At 28.5% G+C, this 26,948-nt stretch overlaps 2 protein-coding genes across 4 annotated transcripts in view; one reads left to right on the forward strand and one right to left on the reverse strand.

Annotated features, from left to right (window-relative positions):
• LOC100197510 (laminin subunit alpha-1) overlaps window positions 1–26,178 on the reverse strand; it is a 119,733-nt gene extending 93,555 nt beyond the window's left edge. The window contains exons 1-11 of the mRNA XM_065815339.1: window positions 25,577–26,178; window positions 15,303–15,548; window positions 13,341–13,409; window positions 13,080–13,157; window positions 12,733–12,961; window positions 11,010–11,128; window positions 10,795–10,885; window positions 10,550–10,650; window positions 10,285–10,390; window positions 10,111–10,163; window positions 2,293–2,401 (exon numbers count right to left, since the gene is read on the reverse strand). Coding sequence (XP_065671411.1) covers window positions 2,293–2,401; window positions 10,111–10,163; window positions 10,285–10,390; window positions 10,550–10,650; window positions 10,795–10,885; window positions 11,010–11,128; window positions 12,733–12,961; window positions 13,080–13,157; window positions 13,341–13,409; window positions 15,303–15,548; window positions 25,577–25,900 — 1,525 coding nt within the window. The 5' untranslated portion in view covers window positions 25,901–26,178. The remainder of the gene's footprint in view (window positions 1–2,292; window positions 2,402–10,110; window positions 10,164–10,284; window positions 10,391–10,549; window positions 10,651–10,794; window positions 10,886–11,009; window positions 11,129–12,732; window positions 12,962–13,079; window positions 13,158–13,340; window positions 13,410–15,302; window positions 15,549–25,576) is intronic.
• Window positions 6,286–9,623, forward strand: LOC124815149 (galactosylceramide sulfotransferase). Of its 3 annotated transcripts, none has more exons than XM_065815342.1 (5): window positions 6,435–6,559; window positions 6,746–6,817; window positions 7,078–7,179; window positions 7,381–7,605; window positions 8,572–9,623. In XM_065815342.1, the coding sequence occupies exons 3-5, from the start codon at window positions 7,094–7,096 to the stop codon at window positions 9,539–9,541; spliced, it is 1,281 nt and encodes a 426-aa protein (XP_065671414.1). In that variant the 5' UTR covers window positions 6,435–6,559; window positions 6,746–6,817; window positions 7,078–7,093; the 3' UTR covers window positions 9,542–9,623. The 3 variants fall into 3 exon arrangements, with proteins under 3 accessions (XP_065671412.1, XP_065671414.1, XP_065671413.1); XM_065815341.1 differs by having other exon boundaries at window positions 6,441–6,652; XM_065815340.1 differs by having other exon boundaries at window positions 6,286–6,817.
• Window positions 26,179–26,948: the final 770 nt, after the last annotated feature.

Below are 26,948 nucleotides of genomic sequence, written 5' to 3' on the forward strand. Positions count from 1 at the left end.
CTTTAAAAAAATTTGAAAGCATTAAATGTATATCAAATTAATATATTCCAAAATTTTTTATTTATCCTAAAATATAAAATTGGACTTGTTCCTTTATACTGTTCAAAGAATTTCTTCCAAAATAGCAAAAATTGATACCATTCCAGAGGAATCGGAAACTTCAACGTACCTTTAAAAAAAACTAACCTCTCGCGCTTTTTCATTTCTTACCGTGGTCCTTGTCTATATAACAAATTAATATCCAAAAATACTCAACTGGAAAAATTCAATAACTTAAATACTCTGAAAACATTATTAAAAGATATCATTTTAAACACTAACAACTTTATGAATTTTTATTAACCCCAAAGCATTTAAAACTATGTATAAAACTAACTTTGTTCCGAAACCAATGCAAACTCTAACAACTCTAAAAACTCTAAATGACTCAAAAACAACAGCAATAACAAAAATACAAAAACAAATAATAGGCTTTTTTATCAACACTTGAACGATTATATATTACCTATTTAGCAAATCGTGTACCTGCTTATATTTATGTGTATTGAAATAAAATTAAAAAAATTAAAAACTTCTTTTTGTCTGCATTCTTTGTTTTTTGCATTTTGGATTTTTATTTTCATTCTGCCGAAAACTGATAACATTTTTTTTTTTAAATATAAACTTATTTATATTGAAATATCCAAAAATATTAGTAACGCATAGCGGTTTCTTGATGACATGACCAATGGTCTTCTGCATGTTCTCAGCGTTCTTTGAAGTAATTTCTAATAATACAATTTTATTTTATATATTTTTTGTATAACGTAACTGTGATTTTTTTTTTTTTTAATTATACTTACTCTGTAAAGATTCTATTAAGTATTACGAATTTGTAAAAATTAAAGAACAAAAAAAAGAAAAAAAAAAGAAAAAGGAATCTATGAAAAAAGGGCGGTCGTGTAAACGGCGCACTCTCTTTTTTATAACTACTTTTTCAAAGTAGTTATAAAAAAGAGAAGAGATCTTAATACACGCTGAATGCTTCCAAAGGAGCCTTGACTTAATCACCATTTTTAATAAATTAATCTAATCACTATTTTTAATGTATAAAAAAAAATATTTTCTTTTAAACTAAATTTTTCACAAATTAAAAAGAACAAGAAAAATACCAAAAGTACATGGTGTAACATGTTATAACTACGTGTATAACTTTTCAAGAATGTTTTGAAAAATATATATCTCATTTTAGGAAAAACAAGGAAAAATCTTCTGTCAAAAATAACTTAAGAACAAAAATGTTTAAAAGCGTAAAACTTAAAATGCCGCATCATAAATATTTCACCCTCATGATAAATATTTCACCCTCATCATAAATATTTCACCCTCAAAGCTAAAAGTTATGTTGATTTTTTAATTATTGTAAAAAAAGCGATAAATATTCAAAAATAACTCATATCACAGAGGTCTTTTTTGTTCAAGATTTTGCCACATAAATCTTTTCAGAAACAGTTTTGTAAAATTTTGAAACTATTGAGTATATAACTTACAATCTTCCACAGAAAATTTTTAAAAAAATGTCAATAATGGCAAATTTTTAAAAATATCAATATTTAAAAATGGTTAGAAACTCTTTTTTCATATAATTATTTTTCAATATTCTTATACTCAAATCCTTTTCTGAACTTTTTTTCTTTTTTTTTAATCTGAATAACTTGACTTTCTTTTCATTTGGTTAAAACGCAACATGTTTTTTCTGTTAAACTTTATAGTTTTTAGTTAAATGAATTTTATCTTATTGTTTTACTTTTTTCTATCTAATCTATATTTTCTCTTATTTGTAAAGGTTGATATCATGGTGAAAAACATATGCATGATATGCATAAATTGATACACATATGTACGATGTACCCTACCCTACCTTAAGAGTAAGATACAAAATACTTTTAATTGGTGTCCTACCCTACTCCTTATAAATGGTAAAAAAAATATGCAATATGTTTTCTAAAGTTAAACTAGAGCTTTTAATAAAACATATTTTATTTAAAAGCAAAAATTTTTAAAATGTGGGCCAGATTTTAAAGCTACTCTGCTCCATTGAGAACCGCAGCTACTACACTAATTTACAAAATATTAAGTGATTTGTACTTCTTTGATCTTTAGAAAATTAAATAAAAAAAAATTTCTAATTTAAAACCTAAATTTTTTTCGCCCAAAATAACAGCAACTACAAAAACAACAAAACAAAACAAATGTAGTTAAATAAATTTTATACAAAAAAATATATATAATTAAATGAGGAACAAAACTCACATTTGCATCCGTTTATATCATCGTTTCGTAGATCGTAGTATCCATCTTTGCATCTTGTACAGTCACGAAGTTTTACGTTGCTTTTGCATGGACATTGGCCAAAAAAGTCCTAAAAAAATAACAAAGGTAAATTTTTAAATTTATTTTTGCTATGATAATTATTTAGATACGTAAATTACGTTCACCATCTTTTAAATTAATATACATTTTTTTTTTAAATAAGGTTTTGATTTTTTTTGTGTGGAGAATATCATCATTATTCAATCACTAAAAGAGTTTTTCACGACAAACCGACTTCTTATCCGATAAAAGTAAGACATATCTAATATCCGACAAAAGTAAGACATATCTAATATCCGACAAAAGTAAGACATATCTAATATCCGACAAAAGTAAGACATATCTAATATCCGACAAAAGTAAGACATATCTAATATCCGACAAAAGTAAGACATATCTAATATCCGACAAAAGTAAGACATATCTAATATCCGACAAAAGTAAGACATATCTAATATCCGACAAAAGTAAGACATATCTAATATCCGACAAAAGTAAGACATATCTAATATCCGACAAAAGTAAGACATATCTAATATCCGACAAAAGTAAGACATATCTAATATCCGACAAAAGTAAGACATATCTAACTAGAACAGAGATTAGAAGAAAGAAATATAATAACTGGTTTTATTAAATAACTTAGTATGACTTTATAATTTATAATAAAGTGTATTTCTTCCCCTTGTACGCATGCACTTTTTGTAGAACTGTATTTAAGGTAGGGCCGGGCTAATTAAGCGTTTTGTACTGATTCTAACTGATCTCTTAAACAAAGCGTCGGTTTAAAAAAAATTGGTTTTGTTTAAGACAAAGTTTTGCTATGATTGCTTAACCTGTAGACTGGGGCAGCTGTCCCAGCGGGGTAAGTTGAGCTGTGTGGGAGCAATTTGAGCATTATACAAATGAATGCATATATGCACGGTATGAAATTTATATAAACTTGCAATAAAACTGCTTACACAATTTATTTATTTTAATGACTTAAGCAGGATTTCAATAAAATTGTTTCAATATAAAAAAAAAAATTAAATATTAATAAATCATCGTAACATATAAAAATAATAATTTGCATGCTATTACGTTGAATTTTGAAACCCTTATTTAAATTTAGTGTTTATATATATATATATATATATATATATATATATATATATATATATATATATATATATATATATATATATATATATATATATACATATATATATATATATATATATATATATATATATATATATATATATATATATATATAATTTTAATAGATTCTACAAAAAAAAAAGCTAAATGTTTTTAAAAAAAAACAGAGCAAAAAAAAAAATCAGTTATAAATTAGGAAATCGTTTACCAAATTTTTTTCTTTTTACACAGCGTTTCATCAATAAAGACTCATCAGAAAATCAGAAATTGATTTTCTGTTGTGTCTTTATTGATAAAATAATGTGTAAAATTAAGATATTGGATAATTGGTTTTCTACTAATTTCTACTAAGAAAAAATGTTGATTTTTATTTTAATAAATTCTATTTCATTAAATTAGAGGAATCGGTGCATATAAGAGATATGAATGGTGAGTATAGAAGGAAAAAGAATTAATATCTACCTCCGTGATACAATTGAATATTTTATAAAAATCGATAAAATAACAAAAGTAAAATTTCTTTAAATTTGAGATGGTTTAATCGAGATGTTTTAGCCGAGTAATAAAAAAATATATAAAATATTAGTTATTACAAGTGTGGCCCTGGATAAGTTATTGAGAATTCAGAAAGTTTTACAAAGTGATACCTGGTAATTACGTAACAATAAAAATTATTTAGAATTACTAATTTATAAGATTGTAAGTTAAAAAAATATTTAATTAAACATGAACAAAACTTTAAGTATTTATTTCAAAAACATTTTTGTTTTAAAGAATGAAAATTTATGCGCTGCTGCGCATTTAACCTAAGAAAAGACAAAAAGTCATAACTATAATTATTGATAATTATTTACCAATATAATAATATAATTTTTCTGTTTAAAATCAGTAAGATCACTGTAGTATAGTCAGTGACGGATACAGGATTTTTTGGTATTTGAGAAAAACTCCAAACATTTGTATGTTTATATTTATGTCAAATAATGAAGTTTTGCAAAAAATTGCAATGATTAGAGGCTGGAGACGAAAAAGCCCATTGACTTTACCACCCCACTCATCCCCCGCCCACCCATTCCAAACGTGTGGAGCAATAAGTTGATAAAATATTTTTTGTACTATTTTTAACTAGACTTATATTCATCAATAAAGTCGTATAGTATTACCCTTCAGCGTTCAAAAATTATGACTTCAAACACCAAAAAATCCTGGATCCATCACTGAGTAGAAAGTGAAACGACGTTTGCGGCTTGCTGTTTTCTTTGAGAAAAAGGGTAAAATTGACGACAATGAGAAGAAACTTTTATAAACATAATTGAAATAAAATAGTGTTTTGATCAGTTACATATTCTATCAAAAAATTGTTTGTGTACCACCATAAAATCTACTATTCATGAAATCCTACATACCATGAAACCTAAAATGTAAAAAAATTGAATATCAAATAAATGACTTTTGACTATAGATAAAGAACTATTGACATTTAAAAAGCGCAGTTCCATATTAAAAGAAAAAGAATCCAGATTTTCACGGCTATATCAACGCCACAAGACAAGGTAAAACGTTGAAAAATGGCTTAAAGGTCCTTTTGATTTACTAAACTTCATTTAACAGATTGAAAATTCTGAACTCAACAACTTTATTTTGGTAAAACAAATTTTAACTGTAAATACACAATAGTGTAGTTAATTGGCGCCTGCAACTAATGGTCTACTAAGTAACTGATATGCAAAACTACACTGGACCACTCAAAATGACCTATATAGGTCCACTGAAATTCCGCTATAGAATTTTCGCTGCAACTGAATATACTATATACACAACCTTTTATTATATATGTTATATAACCTAAGTATAAAGATAATTTATCATTTTCAATTTTTGGAGTATACTAATTCAGGCCCGTAGGAACAAAAAGATATATTGGGGGGGGGGGGCAGTACTACCCCAAAATAGTTTTAAGGACCTTTTTTTTTTAGTCATTTTTTCGGTCAATTTCTTCAAAATAATTTATTTGAAAAATTATTGGGGGGCAATTGCTCCTGCTGCCCCCCGGTTGCTACGGGCCTGTAAGTTTCGTCTTGTTTCAGAGGTTAGATGACTTTTTTTTGTGTGTCAAATTGTTATTTTGTAGTAAATTTTAAAAGTTACGCTTACTCTAGAATATGGCAACTAAATTAAAAAAAAAAAAATTTTAATTGCGGAAAACACTACTTGCTGTAGAAACCAACCGTTGTTAAACACTTAAAATTCGTAATTAAATCTTAAATTTAACTTCTATTCATCAAAAACTCAAATGGCTTCTTCATTCATCCTTCAAAAAGGTTTCCCCAGAAATGTTATAACTTTTTTTTTAATTTTTGTTTTAGGTACCCCAAGAAGTCCTTACGGTCTTATCACTGAACACCCACAAACCACCACAGTTTTACGACATCGGTTAGGAAGGAGGCGTGAATTTCTAATCAAATGCTCATCCGCGGTGCTCTGTGATATGACCGTAAGGACTTCTAAGGGCACCTAAATAAAAAAATAATATAAAAAAATCATTAGGTTTTCTTGCAGCACCTAAATAACAAAAAAAGAAAAGATTTTTTCTTTAAATTTAAAAATTTATCTGTAAATTGTTATTATAAATGTGATAATAATTGCCATTGAAAAATTATTGTGCTATTAATATTGCCTTGTTTGCTAAAAACTACTCTTAAACGTCTTTAACGTGTTGCTTTTTTCGGCTGTCGGAAATTTATCATTTAGCGATGGCTGTTTCAAAAAAAGTTATTTTTGCGTGCATTTAAACTATCCATCAAGTGAGCAACAATGTAAAACTTCTTAAAAATTTAACTGGAAAAACTTATTTTGTACGTTTGGCAATGTTAAACCAATGAACCCATCATGGCAACAGTTTCTATGTTTACGTTGTGTTGGTTTTAATCACGCAAAATTGGCTGCAATAAATTTTTAACGTTTTGGTTTATGTTAATTAAGTTTGTTGTACAGTTTTCTTATACGCTAAATACTTTGACGTTTAGAGATACGTCAGAGTATAAAGAGAAGAGGGAGTTAGCAGGTTCTTAGAATATAAAATGCTTTCTTTGACAGAACATTTTCATAAAAATAAAGCATACGTCGATTATGAACAGGAGATTAGTAATAATTCAATGTATTCTATTCGTTTTTTCATCATACTACTAATTGTATGGAGTTTATCATTCTTTCTTGCTTTTACTGCTTTATCGAAAATAACATCTTTTAGAAACGCGCTACTGGAAAATATTTTGCCAGCAAAAGAGAACGGGTTTCCCGTTGACTTGGTGGATGACTTTTAGTAAGTTATATTTATATTAGAATTAAATTTGATGGTTCTATCTATCTAAACGGCAATAAATGCAATAAAAAAGATTTAAAAAAGTGTTTTTAACGTTTAAAACTATAAATTTTAATTTTTTTCAAAATTTTTAAAATAAATTTATTTAATTTTTTTTCCCTTCCATAATTTTGCGTAAAAAAGTCTTTTTCGGCACATTTTACAATATCTTGCTTCTTTTATTTTTAAAATATTTAGAATGGCGCTTTTTTATTTTGCAGTAGTGCCCTCGGAGATATGCAGATAAACAAAAAAGTTTTATCTACTATAAGCAAAAGTCTGTTAGAAATTTCAGATGAAACGCTAAACATCACCAGAGAAAGGTACATTAAAATTATATTCTATTATTATCTATGAATGAATGTATATATATATATATATATATATATATATATATATATATATATATATATATATATATATATATATATATATATATATATATATATATATATATATATATATATATATATATATATATATATATATATATATATACATGTGACACATGTATATATGTTTAGACGTTGCAGTCCAGATAAAAATATAGTGTTTCTAAAAACTCATAAAACCGCCAGCAGTACAGTCACAAATATACTAAATAGGTACGCAGACTTACACGAACTTACTGTAGCTTTACCAAGTATGGACAATACAAGGTTTGATTGGCCGCGTAAATTTCATTGGTCAAGCGTAGATTTACAAAGGTTAGATGGTACTCCGGCAAATATTCTATCAAACCATGCAAGGTAATTAACTAAGTATTTGGAAATTTATTTGATGTGGTTAAACTTTGTAGAAACACTTGATCAATTTTATAAGTAAAACAGTTTTAAGACAAAATTTGAAAAAAAATTTTATAAACGATCTCGTTCTCGTGTTTGTTTATTTATCTTAATAGAAAAATTATTTTAAGTATTAATTATTTTAATTTTTTTAAATTTTGAATATTTTATTTACTTATTAGATACAATGTACTTTACTGCATATACGTGTTTTAATTAAAAAGTTGTTAACCTGTGTGACGAAGATTAACAACTTTCCGCAAACTAAAATTCGTTACCTTTAAAAGTGTGCATCTATTATATTGCAATATTGCAAATATAACTTATAAGTATCTTGTAAATAAAACCTTATTTAGTTGACGTAATTCTAATGTGAATTTAATTAGGTATTTTCAGAAAGTTAAAACATAAAATTGCATAACACGAAATATTGGCACAATAAAAAAAAGAGCTCGAAGTGTTAAATCTAATATGCTTCAACTTACAATCTTTGAAAATATTAGAAAAGTCTAATATGCTTCAACTTATAATCTTTGAAAATATTAGAAAAGTCTAATATGCTTCAACTTATAATCTTTGAAAATATTAGAAAATTGATATTATTGATATTCAAGTAATAAAAATGAGAATAAATAAATATAATAAAAATAAAATAATAATAAATAGTAATAAAAAGAAAAAATAAGTAATAAAATTGATATTCATTTTAATTGATATTAATGTTTGACTAAAAGTAAAGAAAAAAAGTTACTAATCAATTCGTACATTCAATATATTGGCGGATCTAGGCTTAGAATATTTAAAACCCACGCTAATATGTCAGAGTAGTAATAATTGCTTTTGTTTGTTGTTCATATTAACAGCAAGACCCTACTGGAGTTTCCATTTATTGCCTAAAGAAAAACTAAATTGGTTTTTATTTGATACTAGGTATAATCGAGACCAAATGAAATTGATAATGGAAGATAACTCCAAATACATCAGCATTATTAGAGATCCAGTCAGCCAGTTTGAGAGCTCGTTTTACTATTTCGAATTTGATAAAATTCTTGGCTTGAGTAAAATCCCAAATCCAATTGAAGAGTTTTTAAAGTATCCCGACGAGTATTTGTATAACTTTACTATTTTTATGGGTGATCTTCCTGACACATTAAACTTACTTCAATCAGGAATGTTTTATGATCTTGGATACGACTTCATGGATTTGGAGGATACTAAAGGAATTCAGAGGGTATTAAAGACATTAGAAAACGAGTTTCAACTAATTCTTATTACAGAATATTTTGACGAAAGTCTTGTATTACTTAAAAAGGAGTTATGTTGGCAAACCGACGACATTTTGTATATAAAACAAAACCAAAGATTAAAAAAAGGAAATCTAACAGCTCATACAAAACAACGCATTAAACAGTGGAACCGGGCTGACGTAATGCTTTATCAGCACTTTAACGAAACCTTTTGGAAAAAAATTAAAGATTATGGAGATTCGTTTTGGCAAGATGTTAATGAGTTCAAAAAAGAAAATAAAAAGTTTGAAAAAATATGCTCACCGGAAAAAATCACAACGAAAGGTTTTGGAATAAATGTTGACGTAAACAGTTTTGTGATGAACCCCAAAGTGGACCGTTTTCACAGATATCTATGTGAAAAAGTTCTCATGAATGAAGTAGAATATTTATCATACTTTAAGAAGAAGTTTGGAAAAAACTTTGGTTATCAAAACCTTTTAGTTGCTCAAGGTATGAAACCAATAGACAGAGAAAGAACGTTGCATTCAAGATTGAAAATAAAAAATGGACCTAAATTTTTCAAGTTGCCCATATCATTGCAAAAGCGGGGCAGTAAATTAAACTTTACAGCAACTTCAGAGCTTAAAACACAAATGAAATTAATTGAATAATATTTTAATTGTTAAAAAAAATTTTTGTTATTGTTTATTAAACACTGTGTATTTACTAATTTTGTATATATCTTTTCCATTCCGTATAACAATTTCATTTTTATAACTTAAGTAATCTTTAAATTCTTTTATGAGTTTTATTTTTGCTAAATACAAGGCCGACGACACCGGCCCCCTGGTGTCGTCGGTTCTGAAATGTTATAAAAATTCCCTCGTTTAGATTTTCCCTTGCATTATTATTTGAAACTTGAGGTTTTAATTTAAACTACTTCATTAAATAAAATAGTATTGATGCAACATGGCTTACAATATTATGCATATAGTAAGTCATGGATGAAAGTATATCGATAATTATAGTTGCATTAGCTTTGTTCATTTTTTTATATTTTTTATGTCTTTTTTATGTAAATTATTATTATTAATTAATTTAGGTTTTTGTTATTGTAATTGTTGTTGAATGCGTCATTTAAAACGTATTTCGATTTTTGATAAATTTTCTATTTATTATAATGTAATATATCTAAATTTAGAAATAAATTTTTGTTTGATCATGTTTTTTATAAACTTACTTTGTGGCATAAATTAAACCTTTGAACCGTTCCGTCCAAATTGCACGCACAGGCTAAATTTCAAAATATATACATATAAATTATATAAGTAGATAAAAAATAAATATACATAAAATTCTGCGATGAGTGCAATAGTAAAATAATTTTTTAAAATAATTTCTTGAAACTACTTACGTCTGCAACCTAAAGGATTTGATTGTTCTAGTCTGTAAAATTGATCTTTACACGTAGCGCATTTCGCTCCAATAACGTTTGCTTTACAGAAACAATCTCCAACATTCTAATAAACAAAAAGTCTGCAGTGGAATTTTTTTCAGATTATACAAACTTAAAGATAAGAACTTTTGAATTTATTGTTTAAATGTTTGTAAGTATTTTAAAAATGAATAATTTTAATTGTAAAAAAAGTTTTGATAAAAAAAAAGTTTTATTTAATAACCTTTCCAGCATATAAACTCATCATTGACGAATCAGTAATACATTCAGCGAACTTTAGCATACTATTTCCGGGCTGGCTACCTTCTATCGAACACCCACAAGCTAAACAAAATTGCACCTTGTTTAGTTAGGAGCGAAATTCATACATATTATTTAGAAAATGTTTGCACGTGTTTAACTTTAAAGATGTTTCTATTTTAAAAGGTTTTACCATGTGAAATAATCTAATGAGACACAAAAGCAAACCTAAGCAAATGTTTGGTGAATCCGGAGGTACATTCGATAGTCGATAGTAAAATGGTTTACATTTTTCACAGTTGATTCCCATCGTGTTATGCTTAAATAAATAAAGGCAAAAAATGTTCGCTTTGCGTTACAGTCAAATATAAAAGATTGAGATTCGAGAATTTTTGTCAACTTTATTTAAAAAAACTATAAAAACGAAAATATGTTTAATTTACTTGGCAGTTTTCACAAACGCCTCCGCCATAATATTCTCCATCATTGTTTAAACTTAAACGAGAATTGGCAACATCTCGACTGTATCGGCAGGAATTGCTATGACCAAAGCAGTTACAAGCTAGATGAAATAAAGTGTTATACAAATAAAATCCCAACTAAAAACTGTAACTGAATTGTAAAAGATAAAATAAATCGCCTTATTCATTTTTAATAGATTTTTTAAAGCAGATCAACGCTTCCCCAAAAACAACGTTTCCCCAAGGGCAACGCTGAACTACATTTAACGAGAAGATAAAAGATTTAGTTGGCTAGTCGGGTATTTGACATAGTTCAGCTGGATAAATTATAGTTATGAGGACCTTTTTTTTTTCTTCTTTAAAGCCACTCGGTACTTTTCAGGGATTCGACCCCCCCCCCCCATTTTATTTATAGAATCGCCTCTGATGTAACCAATGAAAGTTTTTGCGAGTTCGTCTTCAATTAAAACCATTCCTAAAATAAAAATGAAACCTCATTTGTCTCAAAAGATCTTAATATTAGTTTTTCCACTATTCTGTAATTTGTATTTTTTCTATAAAATGAATTCAGTGCTTGTTGAAATTATTAATTTTGATAAATTTTAGCGTGCTCATGTAGACTGTAATTTTTTGTGTGGTGTTTTTAAAGATCTTCTAGTACATTAAAATAAATATAACTAATAAATCCTAATCTTTAAAAATGAAAATTTAATATATTTTTTAAAATGAAATTTACATTTATAAATATTCCATACCAGGACAGATAAGAGATTTTTAAGAGCAACAAAAACAATAAAGGACTTTTGCTAGTTTTTTAATGCAGTGAATATACGAGGAGCCTATCTGCAAAACGCGCAAAAATGTTGACTCACAAACCACGCAAGTGACAAAAAATTTTGAGTAAATTGCACGCCCATATTCTATATACTTAAATCTATCATTTATTTAAATATTTACTTTACTACTTTTACTACTTTTTTTGTTATATATTTATTTATTGTTTGTATTTTCTTTTTTTTATATATTTATTTTTGTTATATATTTATTTTTGTTATACATTTATTTATTTTGTAATAAAAATATACAACAACAAAAAAAAATTTCTGCTGTGTGTAGTTCAGTTTTTAACGTCGTTTTAATTCAAACACAATTTACTAAGACTTGGCAAATGGGTTCCTCATATGGTTACTACGAGATGTTAGTAATGAAAGATAATCCAAGTAGACAAAGTAGAAGACATTGAAATAGTAAAGTTACCATAGCAACAAACCGCAGCCAATGTAGAATGTAAGCAATACAAATACCCAATTAAACTAAGTAAGCAAAATGTAATGACTTTTATTAAGACTGGAGTATATGATTGGTTATCAACTGAATTAAAACTGGTATTTATTTTAAGAAAAAGTAAGGACTCAAAATACTCTTTCTTAGTATTTTAAGTCAAAATCCTTGCTTTTTTTTTTATTTTTATTTACACTTTGCCGATAAAAAAAAATTTACAGTCGTAACTAATAAAAAAATAATTACATGACCGGGACTAGAAGAAGACAAATTCAGTCTTATCATTAAGCCCCATGCTAATAATAGTAAGATGCCTAAGTCTAATAAAAAAAATCTCTCGTTTATAAATTTACATCTGTTAGATAATTAAAAAATTTTAAGGCCAATATTTTTTCGATATTTTTCATGTATTAAAAATACTCACGCTGACACGACGTTGTGTTGTCAGAACTCCATGCTGATTGAGTTCCTCGTTCCCAAGGGTACTGATTGAAAGCCGGACAACATTTTTCGCAATTTGCACCACACGTATTGTCAGAACAAATACAAGTCCTTAACCCAGTCACTGAGTCAACAGGGCAACTTAAGCCATCACCATGACCATTGCAATCACAACGCGAAATTAAAGAAATTTCACTGACCGAGTAATGATGCTAAAAAGTAAATATACACATTAAACCAACATTAATAAAACAATTTTGTATAGCTTTTCTATACAAAATAGAGGCCATAATTACTAAACAATTAATGACAGGATTCAAGTTTTCTTACCCATCTTGTATCAATGTAGTCAAACTTTCTATACAATCCAGAAAAGCGAATATGCACGTTAGTTGTGTTCATCCACCTCTAATATTTATACAGAAAAACTATAAATCTATAAAGCTTCAATTTAAATATTAAATAAAAATAAAAGTATTCTTTTTAATGTGTTAAACAATTATTAAAAAGTACTATCAATATACTTTAGTTTAAATGAAAAAAGTCTTTTATATCTATTGAATTAATAAAAAAATGCGCCAAATCACGTACCAATAATTCTGGCGATTCGTAAGTATCAGAGCCATCTCCTCTCAGATCACCATTTAAGTCAATCATGACCTAAAGTTAAATTCAAAAGCTAATAATAATAAAAAATCATTTAAAAACTATATAAGCATTATCTTGAGATGAAAGTTTCAAATATCAAAAGACAAAATTTCAATTTGTTGTAGAGAATCTTTTTCCAAAAAGGATGATATAAAAACTGTTAAATTTTCGGCTGCGTAACTTTTTTAGGCCATAGTTCCATTGAAAAAAATATCTTGTTTGTTTGTTTGCATCTCATTCGTCACAAATTTAGAAGCTACTAGATATATTGATGTTTATTCGTCGCACCTTTTGAAACGAAAGATATTGATGTTTGTATAAAAAGGTACGAAAAGATGTTTGTATAAAAGCTACGAAAGATATTGATGTTTGTATAAAAAGAGTTACGCGCAAATTTCTTCAACAGTGTTATGCGTTTTATAAGGTTCAGCAATTTATCTCAAGAATAATTTAGTCAACTGCAAGCAAAATCTTTCAGCTCTGGTAAAAATAGTAAAGGAAGTAGTCATTGGATTTCAAAATACCAGTTTATTTTCTACTCGATATGAATAGAATCAAACAGTCAAAATTACAAACTGTTTATACGTTTGAAACACCCTGATCTCAACCACCAATTCTAGGACCACCACCATTAGTGCTAATAACGGTACCATCTCAGCTTTTTTTTCCTTTTGAATCTCCATCACAATATCTAGCATCAGTATACATTTAATAGTTGCTGAGTAATTCAACTTTAAAGTCAAATCGCCTGCAAAATGAAAAACAATTTACAATCGACTTGATTGCATGCTGCATTTTTGCGACATATTTTTGCCATTTAACGCTTTGACACACACAAAAACAAGCGAGAAAATGCAGACATGCTAAGATTTAAAAGGATTATCTAAATAAACACCCAGTAGGCACAAAACGTCCGCTGAACGTCTTAAGGACGTCCCACGGACTTGTTATATAGTCTGTGAGACGCTGTAAAGACGTCTCATAGACGTCTTTGCACATTGGGCATAAAATTACTCAAAAAATTAAAATATGCTGGAAAAAATCAGGAAAAAACTAGAAAACAATGTAAGCTTAAGTTTGATGATGAGCAGTAAATAAATCAAGCAACAACAGCGACTCCAACAACAACAACAGTAGCAAACCAAGTCAAGGGTAAAAAATTCTTAAATACTTTGAGGAAAGTTTCAACAATGTAAAATATTTTGAGACTAATATCATTCACTTACTTCATTAAGACGCAAATTTTGGTTTTTTCAAACATGCATGCCAAAACAATATATAAAAGAAACCGAGTTTTATTTACAACAAAAAGTGCTGCGCATAATAAATTATGTGGTTATTTTTTTTAATTGTTGTTACTCGTTGTCAGAGCCGTGGCTAGGCTCCCACACACTCCCTAATTGTGGAAGGGGGGCTGCGAATTTAAAGAGCCCGTTTGCATACTTAGGGACTCTTTTGCAAATGTATATATTTTTTTTTTCAATAATACTTTTTAATATTTTGGGGCCCTAATGATTGATTGTTGTTTGTTTGTTTGTTTGTTGTTGTTTGTGTGTGTGGAGGGGGGGGGGGGACTCAAACCTAGTACCGACGGCACTGCTCGTTGTTATTGCTGCTTGCTAATTATAAGTTTTTCTAATTATCAATTTTCATATTTCATTTTCCCCAAAGATAAGGGTAGAATGAAAGTGAAAATGGAACATCACTTTGAAACCTTTTAAAGTGAAGTTTCATAAAAAAAATTAAAAAACGTTTTTTGATTTGTGTATATATATGAATAAATTATTCCAACTTAAGTTTAGATTTTATCCTCAAATATTTTCATCATTGTCGTCTCCAGTGTATTTTCAATCATTTTTTGTATTAACTGGTACTTTTAATAATTTTTGAAAATATTATACTTACTTCCTCATTGAATTCAAACGGATATCCTTTGTATTCCTGACACAAAACACGGTTTGTATTTTGGTCAGGCAGAACATATATTTCGCTTTCAGGTATTCCAAACACACTTGTGCATTGTTCTCTCAAAGATACCATATAATGCCATGGATGATAAGTCTTACCAAAATCAGAAGACTTAAATATTGCAATTTGACCAGGTCGACGATAATAACCAAAGTTAAAAATCATTTGTTTTCCAAACACAGGCTAAAAAAAGTTAAAGTGTATTATATTAGTTAATGTATATTATAAAAGTATATTATAAAGTATATAAAACAAAAATTTGTTTTTATGGTTTTTGAAAAAATAGAAAATTTAAGGCTATTCAACAACTCTTTACACAAACCAGGCTTATGAGCACTCTAAACAGTTACCCAGATTTTTACAAAAAAAACCTTGAAAATTTTAATACATAAAAGAAAATAGGTTTCATTTTTAGGTTAAGTTCTACGTTCGGTCATTTTTAAAACATGCATGTTTGCATGCATCCTTCTTGAATCATGTTTTATGTCTTTATTTAAAAAAAATATCAAAAAATTTTTGCTCTTTTATTCTTTTTCGAAATAAATTTTCTCTGAAAAAAATTTTTCTCAAAACAATGAAACAAAACTGAACAGATACATTTTATTAACAAACTCCAAGTTAATATAAACCGAAAAAAGTTTTTTTTGAACATATTACATGTTTTTATACAACATAAAACGCATATGGTTCAGCGGAAAGATGAATTGCTTATGCAAGATGTGTTGCATTAAGATTTTTTTTATAAAGTAGTTTTAAAATTTAAAACAAAATTTTATATTTACATTAACCTCCTCCAGTTCACGTTCACGTGATCTAACAGATCTCTAGAATAGGGGGTTGACTTTTTCACAACTATACTTGGGTATAGTGCCAAAATATGACATTCTACATTAGATTACCGATTTTAAAAGTTCTAATGACTCAAGTTACAAAAACGTCCCTCGTAATTAGAAAAATGTGTTTTTGTTTGAGAAATACATAAAAATCAACAAATTAGAAGATAAATAACAATTTATTTTGACAAAATAACTTTTAGTTAAACAAGATACAATTTAAAAGTTGTTTTGCAGAATAAATCCGTAGTTCATTTTGCCTATATCTCTGACATGAATTTCTTGCATAACTTTTATGGCACTTTCAGCACAAATATTGGATCTCTGAATTCCTTGTATTCTGCTGGGCGCCTGTGACCAAAATCTTTTTAAGGTCTTCATGGCTGAAGTTGAAGTTATGGCTAGTTCTAAAATTTTTAAAATCATGTTCTGAGTATGGCATGTCAGAAAATCATATATCAGACCAAGTTGATGCAATGAAGTCGCAAATCAAGCGCAATTGATTATTATCCAATTCAGTTAAAATAAAAGCCAGAAGGGCATAGATTGCTCTTGAATTCCATCTGGCATTGTGTAACGGTGGCAGACTTTTGAAGTTTATAGCTGGAAAGCTGCCATTTATCTTCATAAATTTGTACCAATTCAAACAAAAGTCGACAAATGTCGACTCTCCATTTATTAGTCTTTACAAATTTGTTCACCTTGCTTGAAGCTTGACTTCAAATTTTCATAATTTTTTTGCAGGTCTTTAATAAATTTGTCATGTAATTCTGGCGATTTTGACACTCCTACGTTAAGAATTTCATTCATAGTATGTTTCAAAATTGTGTCCAACACATGGTGCTGACAACTAATAAATTGAAATGTTTCAAGATTTTATCTTTCAAATTCTCTTTGCAGTTGAATTACAACTCCATTTCTACTCCCAGTATTCACACTTGTTGTATCAGATATTATAACTTTATTACTACTCCATAGTGGAAATTTATCCAACACTTCAACTATTCCACTGTAAATACTATTAGCTTTCCCATCATCTAGTTTTAAAAAGGGCTAGTTTCACCTATTTTTCTGCACTTTTTAAAACCAAAATTTGATACTCCTTCTCTGACATTCTTTTACCTTCAAAAATGCAACACTCAATTCTCACTTTTTAAATTACTTATCATGTGCTTTTCCATTTTTTGAGCTGCTAACATCGTAGCTCTATAAACCCAAGATTTAGATGGGGCTTGTACATTGACACCACATTCAGATAAGTTTTTGCAAACTTCTGCTGATTTCTTAATACTTAGTTTTGACTTCTTAACTAAGTTAACAGCCACAGTGATGTTCTCATATTTCTCTTAACTTTTTTTTCTGGAGCAATATAACTAGAATCTTGTTCATCATTTTTTTCATTGCCTTCTTCATTGTTGTTACTGACCTCTACTGTATTTGTTTCAGGTATGCTAGGTCTCTTCTTGCTAGCCTTAGATGGATGTTAGCCTTAGATGTACTTTAACAGTTTTTGATGTACAATAACCAACTTTACGATTAGTATCCACTTGTAAGAAATGAAATGCTTTGTCTTTGTTGCTAACCCAGTTACCATTTACTTTAGTTATATCAAATAAATAATCCCACTTTTCTTCAAAACATTGTTTAGATTTTTGAACTGAATGATATTTATTAATGTGAATTTCCACTTTTTTTTTATAGACCTTTCATTTACATTTGGTAAACTAAGCTTGAGCCATAAATCAGATCAGGGCCGGCTTAACAGCGTGGCCAAGCACCACTTGGCCACAGGCGCCGCTTCAAAGGAGGCGTCAAAAAATAGAAAATTCAAAATTCAAAAACAAAAGAAATTAAAAATAAATATAAGTTAATAATAAAGTTGTTTTTAGATTAAGATTTCAATTTTATAAAAAAAAATTTTAAGAAAGTTTTCCATAATTGCGGGAACTCTAAAAAACCAGTTTATACAGTACTACTGGTATAATCCACATTGAACAAGTTTTTGCTTATGAAGCTAACTCACTTCAATGCATGTTACATTTTTTTACTCTTTACAAATTTAAGTGAACAAAAAAATGTTTCAAAAGAGGATATAAAAATAACCATCATGTTTGGAAGAAAAAATTATCAGGAGCTCAAAACCTAAAAAGAAAACAAGAAAAAAATATTTCCCTGTCAAAGTATAAGGGAAGTTTGGAGGAGTATTTAAAAACTTGCTCAGAAGTTGTGTCAGTACCATCTATTAATTCCAAAAGTATTAAAAACATTCAGGTAAGAAAATCAAACATTTAACAATTCATTATATATTTAATATGACTAGAGTATCATTAAAAGTTTGACTAATATTTAAAAATTTGATTACAGTGTGAGTCATCAACTAGCCAAAATGATCTTAATTGTAATCATTCTGAAGCAAGCAATCAAATGGACGCCGTCATTGATTCAAAACATGCTAAGTTGAACCAGAAATCTCCGATAATTACTTAGATGTTGGAAGCTGGCCTAAAAATACTGTGTCATTGACAGATTCAAATAATGGATTTTGACTTTCCTTTCACTAGTCAAGAAGGAAGAAAACGAAGATTTAATATAAGTCATTATTTTTGGAAGCTACCAAATGGGGAAAAGTATAAACGTGAGTGGCTAGTTTGTTCTAAAACAAAAGACGCTGCCATTTGCTTCTGTTGCAAACTCTTTTCTAAAAAGATCACTGAGGTTTCTGGTGAAGACGTATCAAAATGGAAAAACTTAAATAACAGATTGAATGCTCACGAGACAAGTTTAGATCATTTGAATTGTTATATGACCTGGCATGATCTTATTAAAAGGTTCAAAGGATCATCTACAATTGATGCAGTCCAGCAGAGATAAAGGGACGAAACTACAAAACACTGGCGGCATGTCTTAGAGCGACTTTATAAAATTTCCATTATAAAAATTTCATGGGTCTCAAAATGTAGCTTTACGAGGGACTTCAGATAAACTTTATGATGAAAATAATGGTTGCTTTTTGACAATAGTGGAACTGCTTGCCAAGTTTGATCCTGTGATGAAAGAGCATATCAGGAGAATAAAAAGCAAAGAAATTTACAGTCATTACTTGGGTAGAAATATTCAAAATGAAATTATTCAAATTTTATCTAAAGCAGTCAAAGAAAAAAGTTGTTGATTTGAAGGCAAGCAAATACTACTCAATTATTGTTGACTGTACTCCAGATATTTCCCAAACTCAACAGGTGACAATAGTTCTACGTTTTGTGTCAATACTGCCCACTCCAGATGAAAAGGAAAGCTACGTTAATATAAGAGAGCATTTTTTAAGCTTTATTGACATTTTTGGTACTACAGGCGTTGGAATGACTGAAAAAATATTAGAAACTTTGGGTTATCATGGAATTTCTATGCAAGATTTAAGAGGAGAAGGGTATGATAATGGATCGAACATGCGAGGCAAACAAAACGAAGTTCAAGCCAAGATCCTTCATCTTTTTATTTAACGAGCCCTTTATGTTCCTTGCTCATCAATTTCACTGAATTTAGTTGTCAATGATGCTGTTGGAAGCTGTTTAGACGCAATAACATTTTTTGACATTGTGCAACAATTGTTTGTATTTTTCTCATATTCAACTCAGCGATGGAATGTTTTACGTCAATTTGTCAAAGGTTTAACTTTGAAAGGACTTTGTGAAACCAGATGGGAAAGTAGAATTAATGCATTAAGACATCAACTGAGAGAGATAATACAAGCTTTAGACAGCTTCTAGAATATCGAATTACCTGTACCATCAGTAACAGCAACCAAAAACAAATCTGAGTCCAGAGCACTACTGCAGAAAATTGGCTTTTAATTTGTTTGTTGCCTTACCACTTGGTATGATGTGCTGAGTCAGATTGAGATAACAAGCAAATCTCTTCAAGAAGTCAATGTAAACATTCCTCAGGTTGTTTCATTAATTTCTAACACTTTGGAGTATATTAAAGATTATAGAACTGATGAACAACATCAAAAGATGTTAGAAACTGCAAGGAAATTGTCTTTTGAGCTAGATATTGAGCCCGAATTTGAAAAAAAAGCGTGGTCGTACCAAAAAAAGAATGTTTGCTTATGAAAGTCAAGAGGAATCAATAACTGAAGAAGACAATTTTAAGATTAACTTCTTCAACAGCATTTTAGATAACGCTATTGCATCTTTGCAGGATCGGTTTGAAATGCTTATGCAGCATAATAATCAGTTCAACTTTCTTTACAGTTTAAATGCCAAGGACATTACTGAAGATGAATTACTAAAAAGATGCATGGATTTAGAAAAATTATTATCTTGCAATGAGTTGAAAGATGTTTCTGGATTGGATGTTACTTGTTTGAAGAGATGAAATATTTGCGAAATCATTATGAGGGAAACTACTCTCCAAGAAATATTTTAGACTTTATTTGTTCAAACAATTTGAATGCAGCTTTGGGAAACTTATTTGTCTCTCTCAGAATACTTTTAACTCTACCTGTATCTGTTGCAACAGCAGAGAGTAGCTTTTCCAAAATGAAGTTAATCAAAACGTATATTCTCTCAACAATGAAGCAGGATAGAATGGATGATCTGGCAATGTTATCAATAGAACAAGCAATTGCAAAAGAAGAAGATATGATTAAATCATTTGCTATTGTAAAAGCAAGAAAGGTTAAATTGTAAATAAATATTGAAAGTTCACCACGAATGTCCATAATACGATTTATCTTTTTTATACGGAGGAAAGGAGGGAGGGAGGGGGCGGGCGCCAATTGAAAAATGGCCACAGTCACCATATACTCTTGCGCCGGCCCTGAATCAGATAATTCTGCGCCAACTCTTTTACATCTTGAATAAACTGACTTTTCTAAATTTAATAAGCAAATAAACCAACCAACAACAGAATAAGCTTTTAGCATTTTATTCAAATTTTCAAGTGGCTCTAAAACTTTGGGTATTTGAGATCTTGCTGATTTTGATTTCTTAAAGTGGACTAGATTTTAAGACCAGGCTTTGATATTTTCAGGTTTTCCAGATATCTGCGAGCTTATTCTTGACATTTCTAAAAAATAAAGTATACCTTAATTATGATTGTAAGTTACATATGACGCTTAAAATTAAATCTGTTTTACATTTTAAGCACACATAAATAACTTATTTTAATTATTTTAATTGTAGATTTTAGTAAATACAAAATAATCACCTTGATTTGAACACGCTTATTGTGACAGTAAATGACAATTAAAGATGACACTTGCAGAAGCAAGTTTCATCTTTAATTGTCGTTTTATACATAAAATTATATATATATTATCATTATTCGTATCGTGCAAAACAATAAAAAATGCATAAAAAACGTAAAAAAAGGTTACCTTTTTAGCTTGTTTAAAAAAAAATTTTAAAAAAAAAACGTTTTTACGGGGGATGTTTTTGCAACCAAAGATCTAAAAGCATGCATTAATATAAACATATTTAATGATGTCAGGTTTTAAAAATATACCCATTCATTTTTAAGTGAAAAAATTGAAAAGTCAACCCCCTACTATAGAATCGTAGGTCATATGCATATAGTTTACATATATGTCATTGGACCGCTTTTTTTCTTATTTTATCGATGATATTTCAAAGCTTATCGGAAATTATTGGAAATTGTTTGCTGATGATAGTCAACTAAATGCCAAATTAAAAAGTATTCATGATTTCGTCCATGTCCAGACTGACTTGGATTCTTTAAATGAGTGTTCTAGACTGTGACGTTTGGGTTTCAGTATCAGCAAGTGTAAAATTTAAAAACTCATGGAAAAACATTCATTGTATCTCAATGACTCTCTTTACATAATGGATGATGCTGCAAAATCTTATTCAATTAGAGAATGTCTGTATTGAAAAAACACTCGGAATCTATATAAACACCAAGCTCAAACAGACCGACCAAATAAATCAAGCAACACTAAAGGCTAATATAGTTTTAAGAATGTTTAAGAAAACCTTTAAAAAATGGAATGTGTGTATGTTTCTCAAACTCTACACAGCTTATGTTCGTCCTCTGCTTGAATACTATCCACCGGTTTGAAATACATTTATTAGGAAAGATATTACAAAGCTTGAACAGGTACAGAAGTGTCTACTAAGTTACTGCCGCAGTTGCGGAACCTGAGTTATAAATCACGTCTGGCTAAGTTGGGTTTAACAACTTTATATGAAAGCAAAATCAGAGGTGGCTTAATCCAATATTTTAAAATTTCCAAGTACTTTAATATAGTTATATGGCAAAATCCTACACTCAGCCCATTAACAGCCAATGGCCTAGTTAGTGGTTTGCAAGGTACGGAGTGCAGACTCCATAGAAAGATTATTAAGAATTCAGCCAGGAATAAAATTTTAAGCAATCGTGTAGTGCCCTATTGGAACAGTCTGTAAGATTTCTTTGTTATTTTAAAGTCGGTTAATCACTTCAAAAATAACATTGATAAATGGTTTAATTGCTGGTCGGTCTACTAAAGCTGGGTTATATATATGTATATATATATATATATATATATTTATATATATATATATATATATATATATATATATATATATATATATATATATATATATATATATATATATATATATATATATATATATATATATATATATATATATATATATATATATATATATATATATATATATATATATATATATATATATATATATATATATATATATATATATATATATATATATATATATATATATACAGAGCCGGCTCGTGAAACATATTATATGAGTGCGAGAATAAATTAGGCGCCTTATAGATTTAAATTCCAAACGAGCTCGCAAGCGTTAGCTTGCTTGCGAAAAATGTATTTTTTTTTTAAAATCATAAAACAATACATACTTTAAATAAAATAACTTTCTTAACAATTTTATTGATTTTAAACATATTTAATAGTTAGAAAACGGAACACGTCTAACTTTAGATTTAATCAAAAGTATCATTAGTATGCAAAATTCAATCTTAAAGTATCAATATCAACAGATTCAGCAATTTTGTTTTCAATCGAAATTATTTATAAACCATTTAAACGTTACTGGCCCATTGTTGATCGAAAACAGTTTTTTATTAATTTTAATTTGGAAAAACTACGTTCCCCTGTACTCACTGTTACCGGTAATATTAGTAATATTCGTAGGGAAATACTGACATTTAGAAACAGTTTTTTAAGCTGACTATCATAGATCTATTTAAGCACAGATTCCGGTGATTTTTCCCCATCTAATTTCCGAGATAACAAATTAAGTTCCAGAAACAAATCCTCTGAACACACATCTTTTGATTCACCATGAGTCAATACTTTTTCCAGTAATTTGCATTTATTAAATATGTCTTCTCCTATTTTACCAATATCTTTGATATCATACAAAAACTCGAACGGTTCTATTGTTATATCAAAACTTGCAAAGCATTCAAATCGTTAATTTATTTATTTTTTAGCTATTTTAAAGAGAACGTCAAAAAACTACTTTTTCGAATTTTTGGTTTGGTTGTATATCACCATCTTCTTCAAAAGGTTCATCATCAAAAAATCTTTTTCTTTTTCTTGCTCTTTTACGTGAAATAGAACTGAATAAGTCTGTCAAATTTGCATCATTAGCTAGAATTTCGGCTTTTGAAATATGTATTTTGTAAGAAACTTCAGTGTGTTTAGTAACAAAAAAATCTATAGTTTTCTTTAATGCATTTGCAGCAGTCTTCACGTCAACAGTTTGAGATTGTAATAGTTTGCTAGTACAATTAATTTCAGTTAATACATCGTGCCAAACCACAACACCACATATGAATTCAAAATTGTCTAATTTTGATACAAGCGATTCAGCAGTAAATCTTGTAATAGAATCCTTTTCAATGTTAACAACTTCTTTCAATGCACGACAAACTTCTTTTAATCCTAATTTTAGAGCACGAACAGTACTCACATGACTTTCCCAGCTGGTAGTACTTAATGACTTTACTGTTAATTTGCAACATTTTTATTCAAAAATTTGCCAACGCTTTTGTAGTTGCAGAGAAAAAATTATACATAGCTTGAATTTGTGAAAAAAATACATAATTTCTAAACATCCTTGGACTGCATCCGCAACAACCAAATTCAAGGAGTGACAGACACAAGGAATATAAAAAGCTCATGAATTTATATCAGTTATACGCTTCTGTACACCAATTTTTTTACCTTTCATATTGTATATAAAATGCAGGGACGCCCAAAGCATTTTTTGGTCTTTGAGATAGATAACTTCCAGACATAGAACAAACTCCAAACATTAATATGTTTATACTAATGTCAAATAAGGATGCTTTGCAAAAAATTGCGATGATTGGAGCTTGGGAACAAAAAAGCCCCAAAATTTTGCCCCCCCCCCTCCTGCCCCAAACGTGAGAGCAACAAGTTGATGAAAAATATTTTGTACTATTTTCAACTAGACTTATATTCATCGATAAATTTTAAATTTCATAGTAAAATATTTTAGTGTTCAAAAATTATGACCATATAAAGTTTAAACACCCCTCAATTTGAGGGGGTTGCAAGTTCTATATTGTCATAATTTTTGAACGCTGAGAGATAATACTATACAACTAAAAATATAACAATAAGAAAAGTATAAGTGCTGTTTTGCCTTATAAAATAATATATAAATTATTAGTTTGACAATTTGATAAATTTTTTTGTCATTTTTTATCGCATAGAATATAATGTTGGTGTAAAGAAATGCTTGCATGAAAAATATGCGTGGGCAACCGTGGTTAGAGTAAATAATTAATTACAAAAAATCATCTAAAAGTATGTAATGTTCAAACTTTACGGTAACTTAACAAAAGTTTTTTTAAAATTGTTTTTTTAAGTTTGAAATATTTGTGCTCCTGTTTTCCATATACCGGGTTTTTTATAAACAACTTCTAAATAATCAAATGGTATGACACACCCTAATACGCACCCAATACGCCATAAATACAAAGCACAACAAAATTCACTACAGTAAAAATAACTGGCATGAGGCCTAAAGCTAATAAAAAGATGTAACTTGAAAAATTGTAATAAAATGTTCATCAAAATTTACAATAACTCAAAATGTCACAAAATCATATCTTTTATAAATAGAAGTTTCTTTTTTTGTTTAATTAGTTATTAAGGTGCTCCAAGAGTTAGATCTTAACGTAAAACACCGCGGAAATGAATTTAAACAGGAGGTTCGTACCTACTTCCTTACCAATGTCACTTATATATCCAGAGCCTTGTTTAATCTATCAAGCTTTACAAAAGTCTATAAAGCCTAGTTATTAATATTCAAATCAAATAAACTAAAAAATATCTATAAATTTTCTTACCTTATCTATGTCAATTGTAATATAAGCCATGTCAATGTTGTTTCGTGACTGCCAAGAGGTGTATAAGTCTCCATCTAACATTAACGACGGAGGTCTTGCATAAAGAGGGTTGACGGAATCACATAGAGAAAGTTGCCTTTCACGCGGCGATATATAACCTTCTGTAGTGTTAAAGTATTGTTCTGCAGGAGACCCACAAGTAACATTGGCACGTATTTTCTGCTTATAAAATGCATTAAAACCAAAAGCTCTAGATTCTGCTTTGCTTATACCAAAATAGTTTAATAGTATGTGAGAAACTAAGATCAAACGTAAAATAATCATTCCAGTCGAGGAATGTTGAAAATAATTGTTTGCTGGTTGTTTTCAATAGCTCTTAGGTAAACGCACTTATTTGAATTATTTTTTAAACTTTATTCATAACATTTCTTTTAATTTAAATATCAATTTCAAATAGTTTTAAACAGTATTTAATTTTTTTTTCCTCGGTTGAAAAATAAAAACCAAAAACTTTCCAAATAATAGCTGCTGTTAAAATCAAGCATGCACAATCGTGAGACGCTTATGCGCGGATGTTTATGTTGAATGGGTGTTTCAAAACTGCCAATAAATTTTTTAATGCGCTATATACACTAAAAAATACGACGCTTTTTTTGCTTAGCGCATTTTTGTGCTTACGTGTGCAAATAAGTATTTTAATAATATGAAATAAAATTTATATTGTTTCTACTGTTTTTTTGTTTTTACAAATTATATACAGTTTTACGAAACAATAAAAATTCTCTTAAAAATTTATCTAACTAAAGACCTTTTAACACTGTGTTTTCGCAATTTTTACGACTGAAGTAAAAACAAACAAGGCGGTCAAAAACGATTGAAATAGCGAAATAATTATGTTTAAAATAATTATGTTTAAAAATAATTATGTTTAAAATAATTATGTTTAAAAATAACTATGTTTAAAATAATTATGTTTTAAAATAACTATGTTTAAAATAATTATGTTTAAAAATAATTATGTTTAAAAAAACTTCTTTTAAAACTATTATTTGCAAAAATCAAAACTTTATTATTATGCAAAACAAATTATTATTTTCTTTTTTTATTTTATGTTTTATTTGCTCTTTAGACCTAAAAATGCAATAATATTTTGAATTAATAACAAATACAAATACGCGCATCTCAAGATAGCCAGCGTCAAAAATCAAATGAATAAATTTTTATTTTTGGTGCTGTTTAAGATGCTTTAAGAAGTCCTTTCGGCCTTATTACAGAGCGAAGAAGCATTTAACTAGGAAGTTTACGCCTCCATCTTTACCAATATTGTTTATTTGACACCGAGCTGGCATCGAACCTCATGGTTCTGAGCCTA

Source organism: Hydra vulgaris, chromosome 13 (genome assembly GCF_038396675.1).
Source record: "Hydra vulgaris chromosome 13, alternate assembly HydraT2T_AEP".
In the NCBI taxonomy this organism is placed as follows: Eukaryota; Metazoa; Cnidaria; class Hydrozoa; order Anthoathecata; family Hydridae; genus Hydra; species Hydra vulgaris.

What these genes read in the sequence shown, in the direction of transcription:
- LOC124815149 (XM_065815340.1), top strand. Translation starts at nt 6,576, where the DNA reads ATGCTTTCTTTGACAGAACATTTTCATAAAAATAAAGCATACGTCGAT. An exon ending in GACTTGGTGGATGACTTTTA is followed by an intron (nt 6,818 to 7,077) that starts GTAAGTTATATT and finishes TTTATTTTGCAG; the next exon opens with TAGTGCCCTCGGAGATATGC. An exon ending in CTAAACATCACCAGAGAAAG is followed by an intron (nt 7,180 to 7,380) that starts GTACATTAAAAT and finishes ATATATGTTTAG; the next exon opens with ACGTTGCAGTCCAGATAAAA.